The sequence below is a fragment of the Myxocyprinus asiaticus genome, chromosome 46 (genome assembly GCF_019703515.2).
Source record: "Myxocyprinus asiaticus isolate MX2 ecotype Aquarium Trade chromosome 46, UBuf_Myxa_2, whole genome shotgun sequence".
NCBI lineage: Eukaryota > Metazoa > Chordata > Actinopteri > Cypriniformes > Catostomidae > Myxocyprinus > Myxocyprinus asiaticus.
This window is the reverse complement of record NC_059389.1, coordinates 21,200,798-21,219,100: the sequence shown is the minus strand read 5'-3', so window position 1 is coordinate 21,219,100 and position 18,303 is coordinate 21,200,798. Positions and strand designations below refer to the sequence as shown.

Sequence of the window (18,303 nt, the reverse complement as noted above, 5' to 3'; positions counted from 1 at the left end):
TTTTCCCTTTCTGCTTTTATATGCAATGTTCTCAGTCTGTTGTATTCTTCATTTTTCTTTTTCATTGCCCTCTTCCACACACCTCCAGCTCTTTAGACTGCTTTCATGGAGGCAGAAAAACATAAAATTTTCCTTAAAAATAGAAATATAAGCATTCCCACAGCTGTGGTGAAAGCAAATACTGCCTGACGCTACTGCAGGTTTCACACTAACCGCATGTATAGAGTAACAAGGGGGTTTTCTGCACTGTGAAATGCACATGAATTACGCAAAGAAATCCCTTGTGCAGGGAATGACCCCTTGGAGAAGATCCAGAGGTTAGCTCAGATAGACTGTTTGTGAAATGTGTTTAACAAACCACTGTATTTTAATCTGACATCACACCCTTGTACACTTAATCAGTCCTGGCTTTCTGAGCTTCAGTTGGGTGAGGAACAACATCTCCACTGGTAACTCCTTTACACATTATCCAAGCTCTAAACAAAACGTGTTCTGTCTCCACATCAGCCAAAATTCTCTTTTGGAAGTGACTTGAAGTTGAACTCTGCATCAGAGTAGGGCAGTGCGGAGGAGAGGGTTGGTGCTGGGCTTTGTCCTGCTCTGAAAAAAGGCAGACAACCCGGTTTGCAAAGAATCCCAGGCTTCCCACAATCCCTCCGTCTTCCCTCCTATGATTTGTTTGATACAAGCAATCTCAAGCCCAGCGTGGTGACCGTGGAGTGACACTACAGACATGACCGGAACAGGCCATGTAGTGACTGGTTCACCAAAAATAAAACTGCAGGAAACAAATGAGAACGCAAAAATATGAGAATAAAAAAATTGTAAACAGGAAGAAAGGAATCAGCTTTTTAAAGACCCAATGAAATGGAGTTTTGGGGAGCCTGGGTAGCTCAGCAAGTATTGATGCTGACTACCACCACTGGAGTCGTGAGTTCAAATCCAGGGAGTGCTGAGTGACTCCAGCCCGTTCTCCTAAGCAGCCAAATTGGCCCGGTTGCTAGGGAGGGTAGAGTCACATGTGGTAACCTCCTCCTGGTCGCTATAATGTGGTTCGCTCTCAGTGGGGCGCGTGGTGAGTTGTGTGTGGATGCTGCGGAGAATAGCGTGAAGATGGCATTCCAAATTGGGGAGAAAAAGTGGAGTTTTGTGGCTTTTAGTCCATGTCGATTAGCTTTGAAGCCATCTATATTAGAGTAAACTCTAGAGACTGTTGTGTGTGAAAATCCTAGGAGATCAGCAGTTTCCAAAATATTTAAACCAGCCCGTCTGGCACCAACAATCTCGCCACAGTCTAAAAAAAAAAATGTAAGAGGAACCTGACCTCTGGTTTTATGATATATGTACATAATTCAATATTATTTAGAAGATTGAGCAAAAACTGATCGGCACACAATTTTTTTGGCCTCCTCCCCGTTTCAATTTCCATGTGAACATTACTGGCATATAACGTGCGCAAGTGTTGTGCTCATACTCGTTGACATTTCAATGTCAAAAGCAGAGAATAATAAATGTCATGTAATCGTGGGTTTCTTATGATGTAAGATTTTTGAATAAGCTTGTTTTTGTTACTTACAGGCGTCTTGCTCAGTGTCATATGGGAGAGGCTGGATGTAAAATGCAACTTTGCTGCTGCTGTTTCTGCCTCGCAAATCCACCGATTTGCGCGGTGATGTCAGCATAAATAAAGCAACATGTTTGATGTACTGTAGCGCTGGGACATGACTCCGTTTTTTGGCAAATTTGACAAGCTGTAATGCTACAATCTACTTGACGTTTGCCATCGATCTTCTCACCTACACTATATTGCCAAAAGTATTCGCTCACCCATCCAAATAATTGAATTCAGGTGTTCCAATCACTTCCATGGCCACAGGTGTATAAAATGAAGCACCTAGGCATGCAGACTGTTTCTACAAACATTTGTGAAAGAATGGGCCGCTCTCAGGAGCTCAGTGAATTCCAGCGTGGTACTGTGATAGGATGCCACCTGTGCAACAAGTCCAGTCGTGAAATTTCCTCGCTACTAAATATTCCACAGTCAACTGTCAGTGGTATTATAACAAAGTGGAAGCGATTGGGAATGACAGCAACTCAGCCACGAAGTGGTAGGCCACGTAAAATGACAGAGCGGGGTCAGCGGATGCTGAGGCGCATAGTGCGCAGAGGTCGCCAACTTTCTGCAGAGTCAATCGCAACAGACCTCCAAAGTTCATGTGGCCTTCAGATTAGCTCAAGAACAGTGCGTAGAGAGCTTCATGGAATGGGTTTCCATGGCCGAGCAGCTGCATCCAAGCCATACATCACCAAGTGCAATGCAAAGCGTCGGATGCAGTGGTGTAAAGCACGCCGCCACTGGACTCTAGAGCAGTGGAGACGCGTTCTCTGGAGTGACGAATCACACTTCTCCATCTGGCAATCTGATGGACGAGTCTGGGTTTGGTAGTTGCCAGGAGAACGGTACTTGTCTGACTGCATTGTGCCAACTGTGAAGTTTGGTGGAGGGGGGATTATGGTGTGGGGTTGTTTTTAGGAGCTGGGCTTGGCCCCTTAGTTCCAGTGAAAGGAACTCTGAATGCTTCAGCATACCAAGAGATTTTGGACAATTCCATGCTCCCAACTTTGTGGGAACAGTTTGGGGATGGCCCCTTCCTGTTCCAACATGACTGCGCACCAGTGCACAAAGCAAGGTCCATAAAGACATGGATGAGCGAGTTTGGTGTGGAAGAACTTGACTGGCCTGCACAGAGTCCTGACCTCAATCCGATAGAGCACCTTTGGGATGAATTAGAGCGAAGACTGCGAGCCAGGCCTTCTCGTCCAACATCAGTATCTGACCTCACAAATGCGCTTCTGGAAGAATGGTCAAAAATTCCCATAAACACACTCCTAAACCTTGTGGAAAGCCTTCCCAGAAGAGTTGAAGCTGTTATAGCTGCAAAAGGTGGGCCGACGTCATATTAAACCCTATGGATTAAGAATGGGATGTCACTTAAGTTCATATGCATCTAAAGGCAGATGAGCGAATACTTTTGGCAATATAGTGTATGTACTGTAGATGTGTTGCTCTGTTTTTCCTGTGATCGGTCAGCGCCCCCTCACCGAGGCGGAGATTTGTTTCACAGCTCATAATGTTGCGCTGCTTGGTTTTAATTACACTATAATATGTTTGTTAATATATCGTATGATACATATGGTATTGAATTGTGAGCGTCGACAAACAAGTAGGTTCATGTCTATGATGTAACTAAAGCCTATCGGTTATTTTAAAACAAAGGTATAAGCTCTTTGATGTGCCCCAAAAAAAGTATGGTTTCTATAGAAATACATCAACACGGGACAGAAAACTGTTCTCATCAAGTCATTGCATGAGCTCCTTAAAGATGGCCTGTTCGCAAATATGTCAGTATTGGCAAATTGTCGATTTTGCCGGTTGACAACAAAAATAGAGAGACAGGAAATATTTTGGGGAAAGAGGGTGAATAAAATTGGGACTCAATACAGGCCAGATTTTAACCAACATTTCCCACATGAGCACCAAGGTACAAACTGTTTGGAGCATGGTGGCTAACTGCTATGCCACATCTCAGGCAAAATGCCAAAATTCTCTCATTATCTATCGGATATAAAGATTTAAATGGAAATTTTAAGAAATGTATGTGCATGTTGGAGGATAAACTCTGTCTGAACGAGCTGCATACAGATCCAATAGGCCCTTGGCTACCATCCCATTGTGACTGATCTCTTTGGCTTTAGTCGCCCACATGAATCGTCTGAGAGGCTGCACAATGGTGTATGGAAAGCCGCTTTCAGCCTTGGTCAAGCCCAAGAGGAGGATAAAGCCATAACAAGGAGCTTTAGTTCAGGTGACGGCTAGCCTATTGAGAAAAGGGGGGAGGGCAGAATCGTAATTACCTGTATTGAGTGCAGCCATGTTTGATTGACAGCCGTAACAAAAGGAGGTATGAAGGTGGAAGAAAAAAAGAGACTGAGGGTGAGAGATACAGATTTTGGGAGACTGGGTAAAAAAGGGTGTGATCCGCACATCGACGAACATGAGTCAGCGCATTGCCCCAACGGAGCAGACAAATGCTGGTTTGGACTTCTCTGGGAGGTCCTCTGATTGACTGCCAGGAGTCTCGTGGTATTGCCGGATATGGGAGGGGTTGAAAGAACAGAACCTGAGCTAAGAGGAAAGGTGAGGGGGGCTTTTCTGGTTTCTGGATCTCGCTGGCACATGGAGACACAGCCATCTGCTAATACTGTAATTAGGTCTGATTTGTAGCCTGGAGGGTGGGGAACAACACAGTCATGAGACTTTTCATTTGACAAATGAGAGATATGGATGTAATTGACAGGAGTGGTGGGCTCAGACAAGGAGCTCGGGTTTCATGATTTTACAGGGTGTTTTGGATTGCAAAGGCTTTTGTGACACTAGCTATGTTCCAAAACCTAGCGAGCTGCCTAACTAGACTGAATTTTAAGGCATCCCAAAGTGAAGGCTGTTCCAAAAGGTAGGCAGCAACCTTATGTTGCTTTCCAAGATACCTAGTTTTTTCCAGATTCTACGGCCAGAAACATATTTAACACAAATGTGCAGATGCAAATTCTTGGCGACAAATACAAATTGCAACAAGCTCCATATAAAAGTTATTCCAAGATAGCGGACGAAGCGAGAATTCATTGAGTGTAGATATACTTGTATTTCATTCAATACTAGAAATTATTGATAAAAATAGTGCAGTCTATATCTACAGCTGTTCATGTAAACTGTAGAAAGCAAGGCAGCTCACTAGGTTTTGAAACAGAGCTACAGTAGTGTCTGTAACTATCTTGGAATGAATAACTCAACCCTCCTTTCCATTTTTTTCAATAATCTAATTGAGTTGTGCATTATTTCACAGGCAAATAGCATGAATAATGCAGTTGGTACTCAAGTTATTATGTCTGAAGTTTTTCATGTGATGATTTATTTTTTTTTTGTCTGATTTTTATTTATTTTTTTCTTCTCTCAGTTATGTGGTGAACATGGGCTTGATCGACAAGTTGTATGGCTGTTTCCTGTATGTACAAGGACCAGTAGATGAGTGTCCCAAGATGGCTTCGTTTTTGGAGCAAGCCACAGCTTTTCTGCATGGGATGTGTAAACTGGATTTTGCTGTGACTGGCCGGTGAGTGATATCTAATGAACTTTATCTCCTAAATCCTGCCCATTTCTTTTACCTCAGTCTTCCTCCCTTCGTCAACGCTCCCCTCCAGCCTACTTGCAATAAAGTATCATGGTATTACCATGTTTTTTTAGACATGTGCCATGTTAACCTCTTCAACCCTGCTGACCTGCCGTCAGGTCCAAAAGGGGGAGCTATGATACAAAGTTTACACTTAAAATGTTCAAGTCTCCGGATAGGCAAAAAGGCATATGAGGTATCGTTTGAAAGCTTAGAATCTGAACTCTTCATTGATAATCACTTCTGCACACATTTGTTACATAAAATAACAAAATAAGGCCTGAAAACATTCGTGTTGCAAATCAGCACCATCTAGAGGTCATGTGGTAAAAATATTAATATGAATATAAAAGTCTTTCAGATAGCACTTAAATAGACAAATCATATATCAAATGGAAGCTCTCATTCTCAGGAATATTTTGTTTCCCTAATACCACAGTTTGAAAGATTTTCAAAAGAATCACAAAGTGAAATAAGATTTCTGTAAGACACCAAATGCAAACGTCTCTTTTACAGTATGCCGCGATCACTGCTGTTGTAAGCCCCAAATAGCTGAAAACTTTATATCTACTTTTATATTAGGCAGTTTTCTACAAAATGAGAATTTTTTTTTACTTATCTGTGAGCTTGCTTCTGTGAATAATCCAATGTTATATCTTAGATGTCCAGAACAAAATATGCAGTCCAGTAGGAAAAGCTTGCTAAACAAATCATCTGAAATATTTGTTATCGACTACTGACAATAAAATGTTATACATCATCGCAAAGGAATCTCCACTTTCTAATGACACCTAGATTGAGCTCTAATCCACTTAGAGGCCAAGATATTTGATGAAACAATGGGGGTGGTGTATGAACTGAAAATTAGACTGAATGTCTATGAACTATCACAACTGTGAGGGCTAAAATGCGTTAAAGCACCACCTACATTTCAGATCAGCATTTTGTGACGCAAGACAACAGAGGAAAACAATTTTTTTTCTAGTACTTGCTGCCATCTTTGTCATGCTAAAGAGGATGCTTACAGAATTGGGGATAAAATATTGTACAACCAGGCCAGGAACACACTTACTGAGGAAATCAGAGTGGCTAAAAGAAGCTACTCTGAAAAGCTGGAAAAAAAAAACAGTTTTCAGACAACGATCCTGCATCTGTGTGGAAAGGCCTGAAAAGCATCACCAAGTACAAGACACCTCCCCCTCGCTATGTAGAGAGTCAACTAATGGCTGAAGAACTGAATGCATTTTACTGCAGGTTTGAAAAGCCCAGTCTCACACCCCTCCCCTGCTCTGATCTTCACTTCACACACACAACACCACCTCCTGGAACCCCCCTCCTGCTACTCAATCTGCACTTATGATCTGTGAGGAGGATGTGTGCCGGGTCTTCCGGAAACAAAAGACTAGGAAAGCTTCAGGCCCAGACAGTGTCTCACTTACCTGTCTGAAAGTCTGCGCTGACCAACTGGCCCCCATCTTTACACAGATCTTCAATAGATCATTGGAGCAGTGTGAAGTTCCCTGCTGCTTCAAATGCTTCACCATCATTTCGGTCCCCCAAAAAAACAAAATCACAGGACTTAATGACTACAGACCTGTCGCTCTCATGTCTGTGGTCATGAAGTTGTTTGAGAGACTTACCGAGCAAACAGGTCTGTGGATGATGCTGTCAACATGGGACTGCATTATATCCTGCAACACCTCGACAGACCTGGGACTTTTGCAAGGATCCTGTTTGTGGACTTCAGTTCAGCCTTCAGTACCATCATGCCTGATCTTCTCTCAACCAAACTGACCCAGGTTTCCGTGCTCACCCCAGTCTGTCGATGGATCACCAGCTTTCTGACAGATAGGCAGCAGCTAGTGAGACTGGGAAAACTCACATCCGGGACCCTCACTAGTAGCACTGGTGCTCCTAAGGTATGCATTCTCTCTCCACTGATCTTCTCCCTGTACACGAATGACTGCACTGCAAAGGACCCCACTGTCAAGCACCTGAAGTTTGCCGATGACTCCATGGTCATCAGCCTCATCCACGACGGTGACGAGTCTGCACACAGGTGGGAGGTTGAACAGCTGGTGCGGTCACAACAACCTTGAGCTGAACGCGCTCAAAACAGTGGAGATGATAGTGGACTTCAGAAGAAATCCCCCCTCCCCCCCTCACCATTCTGAACAGGACTGTGGCAGCAATGGAGTCATTCAGGTTTCTGGGCTCTACCATCTCTCAGGACCTAAAGTGGGACACCCACATAGACTCCATTGTAAAGAAGGCTCAGCAGAGGTTGTACTTCCTTTGCCAGCTGAGGAAGTTCAACCTGCCACAGGAGCTGCTGACACAGTTCTGCTTGGCCGTCATTGAGTCTGTCCTGTGTACATCTATAACTCTGGTTTGGTTCAGCCACCAAATCAGACAGAAGGAAACTACAACAGACAGTCAGGACTGCTGAGAGGAGTATTGGTGCCCTCCTGCCCACCCTCCAAGACCTGTGCATCTCCAGAGTGAGGAAACGTGAAGGTAGAATCACTCTGGACTCCACACACCTTGCCCAGTCCCTCTTTGAACTGTTGCCCTCTGGCCGGCGCTACAGAGCACTGAGCGCCAGGACATCCAGGCACAAGAACAGTTTTTACCCTCAGCCCATAGTGCAATAATGTAAATACATATCTCATATACATATGTAAATTCACATATTTAATACAATAACTGTATATACCCCTACCTTGCACATATATTACCTCTTGCACATCTACAAACGCCATTCTGTTATGTGTCCTATTATTTATATGTCTATTTATACTCTTACCTTGTTTTATATTCTGTGTCTCACTGTAATGTTCTTTGTGCACTTGTTTCTCCCATCACCAAAAAAAAAATCCTTGTGTACGTTAGAACACTTGTCAATAAAACTCATTCTGATTCATCTAGTGGAATAAAATAATACTTTTTGGCGGGAGATAGTGTGAACATAACCAGAATTACATGCTTACAAATTTAGGGATTTTTATTTTTTTTAATTATATATATATATATATAATATACGCCAATCAGCCACAACATTAAAACCACATGCCTAATATTGTGTAGGTCCCCCTCGTGATGCCAAAACAGGGCCAACCCGCCCTGTATGGATTTCTGAGATGTTATTCTTTTCACCACAATTGTACAGATCAGTTATCTGAGTTACCATAGACTTTGTCAGTTCGAACCAGTCTGGCAATTCTCTGTTGACCTCTCTCATCAACAAGGCATTTCCATCTGCAGAACTGCTGCTCACTGGATGTTTTTTTTGTTTTTGGCACCATTCTGAGTAAATTCTAGAGACTGTTGTGTGAAAATCCCAGGAGATCAACAGTTACAGAAATACTGAAACCAGCCTGTCTGGCACCAATAATCATCCATGCGATTTATTTAATCAGCCAATGGTGTGGCAGCTGTGCAGTGCATAAAATCATGCAGATATGGGTCAGGAGCTTCAGTTAATGTTCACATCAACCATCAGAATGGGGGAAAAAATGTGATCTCAGTGATTTGGACCGTGGCATGTTTGTTGGTGCCAGATGATACAGATCGGGGTATTGCGAGTCATCTTCCTTACTTTTCGTATCACTCTGTGATCTCTAAAATTAAGCTAATTAAAGGATAAAACTCAAATCAATATTTCTTGTCCAATTATTTATTTATTTGGCAAGTAGTCTTGTAATAAGAACAATAACAAGTTGTCAGACGAGAATCTTTGCAATAGACCAGCTAAAAACCAGGTTGATCAGAACACTGAACTCCAGAGATTGAATTCAGCTGTTTCTGGAGACTCTGCTGTCTTCTTACATAATAACATAATTTCAGCGCTTATTTTGTTCATTTATTAGGTAGGCATGTAATAAGCAGGATAGTGTATAGTCATAAAGGGGTTTATTTTGGTTGACTATACATTATCCCTTACATTTTTTACACAGTTTTGCTTATCAGTTGTATTTATCGTTTTAAGAATTTTTGAAGTTTCGATATTTTTACTGGAAAACATGACAAATGTAATTATGAAGAATAAAATTTTTGCAGTGTACATAAATATTGATATGTATTGCATATCAAATATTGTCAAAAGGCTGATAAACATCGAGATATATTTAATTTAGCTAAATCGCCCAACCCTAGTTCCCACTCTTCCCAAACATCCCTCAACCCTTGTTCCTATCTAAATGAATAAGTCAAGTCCACTGTAGTTTTGTGTTGTTTAGATGTCTGTGGAGGTGCACACCAAAGACAGCAGCCCCATCAATCACTAGCTCATTTCCCAATGTCTGATGTAGTCCCTGCAGAGTCTGTGGTGATAGTCATCTAGTGACCCTACAGTCCTGTCTCCCTGCACTGTAAACTCCTGCCTGCAGCCCACCCACATGTGTGTGGCAGAGTGCAAAACTGCTGACAGAGGCTAACCACACAGTCACAGCTTGTGATATCCCGCCCGTGACCTCTGAACCTCACTCGCAGACAAGACTGATCATCACAGTGCTGCACTGTTCATGCTGTCTTTGTACTTTCAGTTGCTCCATAGAAACCTTAAGAGGCTTTGATTCTCTATGTAATGCATTAAAACACATGAGTGTAATGCATTATAATGCATGATATCACAATAAGTTTGGAGTTGAAATGTGTTATATAATAGATAAGTATTACGTATTATAACGGCGGTTATAATTGGTAATGAGAACATACATCTGTTTATAAGCAGGTCCACATGGGGTCTGCACCCGCAGAACTCTGCAAATCTCTGCAGAATCAACCCATCCCAAACTCTCGCCATTGGTCGACCCATTGTCGGGATGCTCAAACAAACAGAGCAGTATTGGAAATGGCACAGTGTTTACAGTTTTCAGGAAAATAAACCCAACAGCTTACAGTTGTATCTGCAAATTAAGCTGGCATAGCAGAAAGGAGTAACAAGCTAAATTCAGCTTTAAATATTTTAACTAAATTGATTATTCTTTTATCTACCAATAAGAGTGTAGTAATCTCAACTATGGGTAACGCATTTGACCTTATTTAAATCCATTCTGCAGATTTTCCACAGGAACATCACAGAAAATGCACAAAAAAAAAAAACAAAACAAAAAAAAAAGTCAGCTGTTTTCATCTGGGACTGATTATAAGGTGTATTGTGTGGCAGAATAAATTCATTAAAATGCAGCCGGAATATCTGTTTTACTCAGAGGCTTCATAGAAAACGTTTCCTAAATATTGTCAGCTGTGACACTGCTACTTAAATGGTTCAGGACAACTATAGTTTAAAAAGGAATCCTTTCATTCACACACATTCAGATTTTACATGGACAAAGCAGTCCATTACACTTGTATTTTGGAGTTTCTTCATAGGTCAGAGCTCCTCCTATGACGGTACGATGACCAGCAATGTCCTGTTCCAGCTGCTGCATGCTATGACAAAATCCAGCTGTTCACCAGCATCGCTCTCAAAATCCTTTGGCTTGTGTCACTGAATATCTGTGAGAAAATCCAGTGCCAGTAGTTCTTCTCTTTAATAGTCATGCGCAGCACTGCTCAGCGGCATAATCAACACCTCTCCTAATCCAGCCGTCTATGTCTCCATTCAGCTATTGTTCACTGCGTGGAGAGCCAGGATGTTGTCCCTTGTCCGACTAGTCTTGGACATTTCTGAATAATTCTAATAATGCTTTCTGGCAGTTGCTTCGCTCTGGGATTTTTCTTACAGTGGGAGCTTTGTGTTTTGGACACCAAGTGTGTGGTGGTGTTGAATACCAAGATCCATAGTCATCGACAGCCAATCAGAACTTGTCGTGAAGGGTTCATGCTAAGCTAATGATGACACATCAACTGATCTGAAATATACTGCACATTGTGACGCATCAAAACAGCATAGCTGTCTACACAGAAAAAAAAACCAATGCAAGTCCTCAAGATTAAAGCTGTTTAGTCTGCTGTTAGTGAGCATGATGAGGTGACTGCCTCAAGCTGTTGGTCAATGTAGATACTGTGTTAGGGATTTTAGGAACTTTTCTTAATTTATGGGCTTTTGCCTTTATTGGGCAAGAGAGTGTACGGTGTAAAGCAACAGGAATGGGATCGAGAATGGTGCAAGTCGGATTTAAACTTGCATCCCCCAAAAGCACTATATCTGTCATACCACGCTCACATGCACTAACCACTGCACCACGGCTCCAAAGGGTTCTAAGGCTTGGGTGTACTTCATTTTTCTACATGCCATTGCATCTCGCGCAAGATTGTGCACTCTAGCCTTTGAAAGTATACTCTTTTGACCGTGAGCCCATACGGACTTACCGACATGTGCCGACAACGTGCAAAGATGCAAACTGTCCACGTGTCTATAAAAATTTGGCTCCACACATACTGTGCTGATGTCATAATTTGTATTGTATGCACTGTGCGTGAGACATAATGGCACACAGAAAACCAAAGTATATTTTGGCCTTAAGGTACCTTAACTAATGTAGAAACATATTTTTTTATCGAGTCGTTAAATTGGTTTCCTTTATGGATGTTGTTTCATGGCTAATTAAAGTTTCAAATGTATTTCTTCTTGTTCTCTCTAAATCAAGTAGGCACTAACAGCATTACCACAGGTTTAGCTGTAAGCATGTATTAATCAGACGATGCTTATTTGGGGTGAGTGGATAGACTTGAATTTCCTCTGTCAGGCCTTTCGCTTTTATCCCACTCCGCTTTCTCCTGTTTCAGGGTCAGGAGATGTGAAGTACGTCATGCATAGTCACTCTGTGAGAACTAAGTCTTTGTTCCTTCACATAGACACTGATCGCGACTGTCGGCGTATGCTGCCATTTTCTGAACTGAGACCAGTTTTAAGGATTTTCTTACATCAGTTAAAGTTAAATGTGGGCTAGAAGAGCAGGGCCAGGATCAGTCTTCTGCCCAGATGCTTATTCCAACTAGCAGATCTCTCGTACTCACTGTGATCTCACTGGCGAGGCTGAGGTTTCCTCCCCAACTACTCTGACACTCCTTTACCCCCTCGGCTTACCAAAAAGTCTGTTTCCCCTCCAGTGCACTTGGTGTAGTGTTCGCAGACATATCTTCACTTGCAACATGACACCCTGTAAAACCTGCCCCTTCTGTGCTGGTTAGCGATCAGCCCTTGATACTCATATCCAGATCCTTGCTGTTGCAACCGTAGCAAAAGATCTAGTCTCAGATCAGCCTTAAGGGGTGCTTCTGCACAGACCCTTGAATGTACCACAGTGGTATGAAGTTACCAATCCTGCTAATCTGCAGGGTATTGTCCTGACTAAGACACAAACACAGTGCTGTAAATCTGGTAAGATGGGTCTTAATTAAATGTGTTGGAACACAAGACGGCCCGAGAGCGAAGTGAGTTTGCATAGTTTTGGAGTCAGTGCTATTGGCTGACAGATGGTTGTCTGAGTTCCAAGACTGAGTTCTCCGCGCTCTGGCTCTGCCATTGCTGTGCTGTCAGTGCTTTATCACATTATAAACACTGTCCTTCTCTCACCTTTACATTCTATTAATCTATTTGCTCTTTTCATTCATTCTATACATCTGTTCATCATATTCTGTCCATCTCTCTCTATATGCTATACATTCATTTTATATATCTGTCTGTTTCATTCTATTTATCTCTCTATTAGAGCTGTCAGAATTAGCGCATTAATGCATGCGATTAATTAAAGTTTAACATGTTAATTTTTCTTAATCGCGATTAACGCATTTACCGTTAATATGGCATTAACACTTGTGTGAAGGGTGGAAACTTTGTAATGTGTCCACCCGGTGACATTACACTGATGCACACTTCACAAACAGACACAGCGCCAGAGCCCTTCTACCAAGATGAGCCTTCAAGCTTAGCATAAAATATCATAACGCGGCGGTCCCATTGACATTCTATGGGTGGTATGTTGTAAAACTCTCCTATGATAGAGCCGTGAAGGTTGTTATCTCTGTAAATAAAAAAATCTCTGAAACACTTCCCTGTCAGCAATAAAATGATGGAGAAAGGTGCTCTTAGCGCTGTATGACGTACAAAACAAGCCCAGATGGAACTTGTAATGCACATTTTAATTACCACAGAAGCAAGTGAAGTATCACAAACGCAGAATGAGACGTTTTTGTCTGGAAGCGCTTTTCATGATTAGTTCAAAGCTTGATGCTGGCGCTGATGCTCTGACACGAGTCATGAACGCAGCTTCACGATTGCTGTAACAAAGCGGATAGCCACAATCTACTGGCAGATTAATATTGCAGAGGATAAAAGTTTAAGAGATTTAATGCGCATTGCAAAGAATATGCAGCCTATATGGAAACTAGTTATTTCAATTAGTCAACCTCCCACTTAGACTTTGAGAAACGTTTAATGTTACTTGAATTGGTGTTATTTTAGTGCATTTCTTGAATGGAATGGAAAGCTTTGTTTGGAAAATGTTAAATAAGCATTATATTGTTACATATTGTTTTGTTTTCTATCCTAAGATGGAAATAAATGCATTTTGAGAGGAAAATATGTATATAGTGTCAAATTTGAGCACTTTCAAAATCTGCGATTAAATGCAATTAACTACAAAAAAACAAAAAACAAATATGTGATTAATCGTGGTAAAAAAAATTTATTGACTGCCAGCACTATTCTCTGTACATTCTATGCATTCATTCTGTACATCACATTCTGTTTTGCACTATATGCATTATATACAGTGATTCTATTTGTCTTTCTATACATTCATTTTATACATCTATCCATCTCTATAAATTCTCTGTATTTGTTTTATATCTAGCAGTCACATTTTAATCATATTTCTGTACATTACATACATCCACTCTATACATATTTCCATTACATTCTAGTACCCATCATCTCTCTATATATTCCATACATTCACTCTATACGCATTTCCATAACATTCTACCCATCATCTCTCTATACATGCCATACATTCAATCTATACATATTTCCAACACATTCTACCCATCATCTCTCTATACATTCCATACGTTCCCTCTATACATACTGTATGTCCATAATATTCTACCCATTGTCTCTCTATACATGCCATACATTCACTCTATATGAATTTCCATCTCATTCTGTCCAGCTCTCTGTACATTCTATAAATTCATTTTATACACTATACGTTTCTATTCATTCATTCTGTACATTGGTTCATCACATTCTGTCCATCTCTCTATATGTTTTATACATTCAATCTATAAATCTGTCCATCAATTTCTGTCCATCTTTCTATACTGTGTATGTGCTATACTTTTGTCTTATACACCTTTCCATCTCTATGCATTGTATACATTAATTCTATACATCTGTCCATCTCTATACTTTATATGTTATATACATTCATTTTATACACCTGTCTGTCTCTATGCATTCTATTCATTATATACATCTGTTCATTACATTCTGTCCATCTCTCTCTCTATATATACAGTTGTGCTCAAAAGTTTGCATACCCTGGCAGAAATTGTGAAATTTTGGCATTGATTTTGAAAATATGACTGATCATGTAAAAAAACTGTCTTTTATTTAAGGATAGTGATCATATGAAGCCATTTATTATCACATAGTTGTTTGGCTCCTTTTTAAATCATAATGGTAACAGAAATCACCCAAATGGCCCTGATCAAAAGTTTACATACCCTTGAATGTTTGGCCTTGTTACAGACACACAAGGTGACACACACAGGTTTAAATGGCAATTAAAAGTTAATTTCCCACACCTGTGGCTTTTTAAATTGCAATTAGTGTCTGTGTATAAATAGTCAATGAGTTTGTTAGCTCTCACGTGGATGCACTGAGCAGGCTAGACACTGAGCCATGGGGAGTAGAAAAGAACTGTCAAAAGACCTGTGTAACAAGGTAATGGAACTTTATAAAGATGGAAAAGGATATAAAAAGATATCCAAAGCCTTGAAAATGCCAGTCAGTACTGTTCAATCACTTATTAAGAAGTGGAAAATTACTAATTTCAAACATTTAAGCATACACCTTCAGATCAAAAGATTTTTAAGATCATGAGAAACATTTCAGTCAAGTGTTTCAAAACTTTTGACCAGCAGTGAACATTAATTTTTATACACATTCTTTACATATCATATACTCTCCATCGCTTTATACATTAATTCTATACATCTCTCTCATGTTTTTCCCCCTTCTTTTGTCTTCTTTCTCCTCTTTTCCTCACCCCTTTTGTCTCTCTCTTTCTCTGTGTCTCTCTTTCTCTCTTTGTCTCTCTCTGTTTGAACTCCAGACCCTGATCCCAGGCTCTAAAGTGTTAAGTCTCTCCTATCCTCCTCATATATCTGACCATAGCCACCCTCACTGTGTCTTACTTTTCATTCCTGGCTTAGGCAAGGCCCAATGTTACCAGTTAAGCCTATCTGCCCCATAGCCATGCATCACAGAGGAGGCCTGCCTTCGTTATTTATATCAAAAACAGAACAGCTCTGGTCTAACAAGTAAATATAGAAGCCGTTGAGGCCAGATGTCCCACACTCCTTACATCCTGGGACTTTGTTCTTTGCGGCTACAAAAACCAACCAGCACCACCTCAGGTTCTGATGCTTTCAGAAGCTGTTTTTCAACTGGGCTCCAGCCTCCTCTTCCTGCCCTTTTCATCTGTCCCAAAGTACAGCTTTATGCACTTCTGATTTTGTTTGAAAGGCCATTGATTCAGATTGAAAGGTGCATAAACATGGGAACCTTATTTCACTGGCCTGAGGAACTTCTATGGCCTAGCTAATAGAATAAAAGTATATCTGATCCTGATTTGTTTTTCATTCCTGGAGTGTCAGTCACTGCTCAATGGTTATTACCTGTTGGACAAAGTGCTCTTTTGAGTAAGAATATATATCTGAATATCTTTTGCTGTCTATCTCTTAATGTTTGTCCTTGTTGGAGGTATGTTCGGAATGGCTTTCTGCCTACTATTTTTGAAAGAAAAATAGTATGCAGTATGTATGCTGTCCACAGCAAATTTTCTGGAATGCATGGAATACCTTGATGATCTACTACATTATATTGCCATGTTATATCCCACAGATATGTCGTGTTATATATGCATTCTGTTCCACAAGGCAATGCGCATGACTTAAATTGCCATTTCCAGTATGAGAGAAACTGTCATCTCCTTCCTGACTAATTATTTGAGTGGAATTCAAAAATACATTTTTACACAAATTATTTATTAAAAATGCAAATTATTTGTACTTATTTCATAGATAATAACTGGACGCCACTTGCTGGATTTAACTAGCAATATATTGATGTATTGAGGTATTTGAAACATCATTTCATACTGTTTTACTTACTATTTAAAAGAAATAGTAGGTAGTGTACAGTATGCAGTAAGCAGTACATTAGGATTTCACTCTGTTCCATTCAGGGTTTTTTTTTTCCACACTGGTTTTCATCATCATTTTTAATTAATACAATGCAATTCTCTTCCCCTCCAATTCTCTTTTCCAGTTCTCTGAGTGTCTTCGAAAACAAACGTCAGGACCCCACTGGTTTTACGACTCTTCTGCAGAGCACCGACCTGGTGGGTGTTCTCCACATGCTGTACTGCATCTTGCTCCACAATGCCCTCCCTGAGTCCCTCTCTGCTGGCCCTGTGGGACTTCAGGAGCCTTACAACCCCTTTGTCATCCAGGTGGCCCTCCAGGGGCTGCGCTTCCTCAACACCTTTGCCCTGTTGGACCTTGCAGCCTTCCAGGTATTGATTTCCAGTGTGGCACATGCATGTTACAGAGGTTTCATATGGTATGTAGTTGAAGATTTAAAGACATAGTTCACCCAGAAATGAAAATTCTGTCATCTACTCACTCAGAGGTCCTTCCAAAACCCATATGACTCACTTGCTAAACGTATTTTACCAAATACCAAACATTCCCATTTGTTTATCCTTGTCGACTGTCCAGCAACTATTTAAACTAGCTTGTTTCATTCCCAAACTAAGCAATTTCTTTGCAAAACTTGCTGAGTCAACCAAGTTCTGGAGTCAACCAAGTACACTTAGAATAAATAATCTAGTTTAGGTGTTATACATAGTCCAGAAGACTTCTGAAAAGTACCATAGTCGTCTGAGGAGCATCTTCTCTCATGATTGATGACATTATTGCTCAGGTGTCGATTACAATGTGTCTTATTCTGCCTTTTTGATTCCAAGCTCTGCAGAAAGATGCTTGTGTGTGACATAATCAACCATCTCGTTTGTGGTATGCTGTTCATCCTGTTAGAGTAGTTAAAGTCTCGACAGCCACTCTGTCTGCTTAAAGTAATGCTACACAGCTCGTTTCTTCTTCAGAAGGGCAAGAAAAAGCAGAAGACCACTAACTTGCCCTTCAGCTAGCTACAGACATAGGGGCTTGGCGATGTGTTAAATATTTACAATATATTTGCGATGATTCTGCTGGCAAAATAAAATCAAGCAACATCGTCAATATCACGATAATTTAAATCTGCCTTTAATCGTGTTTCTTAGACTAGTTTTGCGATTGCTCCCCTTTGCGACTTGCAAGTATGAGAGCATTAAAACATAGATGTTTTAATAAAAAATCTGATTTTTTCTGAAATCTAGATAAGTTTGAATAATTTCCGTGAATCAGTTCAAACTATTCTTTTCAATGAATCGATTCAGAAATCTGATTTAACTAATTGTTTATCATCACATGAAAGTCTTCCAAGTCCCCACAAAAAAATTTAAAATATATATATAGGTAAATATTTCTGTTGATTTTTGTGAATTGTTATATTGGTGAATATAAATAATGATTAAATATCATGCTTTTTTTGTGTGGAAACTAGATTTTTACTTTTTTATTTCTTGCATTAAATGTTTTTTAATGGTTGAAATCGTTCCTCTGATTGGAGAGAAAAAAAACAAACACAGCTTTAAGCCATATCAGAGCAAATACTGAAGTATTGAGAATTTCATTAATATTGAATAATATTGAGATTATAATTGTTTCTTCCTTCGGACAGACATTCAGAACAACATAAGCAATAAATAGGTCATGTTTGCTTGCCCTCATAACTCTT

The 18,303-nt window shown here is 40.4% G+C and overlaps 1 protein-coding gene across 3 annotated transcripts in view; it reads left to right on the top strand.

Moving 5' to 3' along the window:
- LOC127436151 (S phase cyclin A-associated protein in the endoplasmic reticulum-like) overlaps nt 1–18,303 on the top strand; it is a 182,098-nt gene that overhangs the window by 137,378 nt on the left and 26,417 nt on the right. For all 3 annotated transcript variants that reach the window (XM_051690107.1, XM_051690105.1, XM_051690106.1), the window contains 2 exons: nt 5,016–5,171; nt 16,732–16,978. In XM_051690107.1, coding sequence (XP_051546067.1) covers nt 5,016–5,171; nt 16,732–16,978 — 403 coding nt within the window. The remainder of the gene's footprint in view (nt 1–5,015; nt 5,172–16,731; nt 16,979–18,303) is intronic.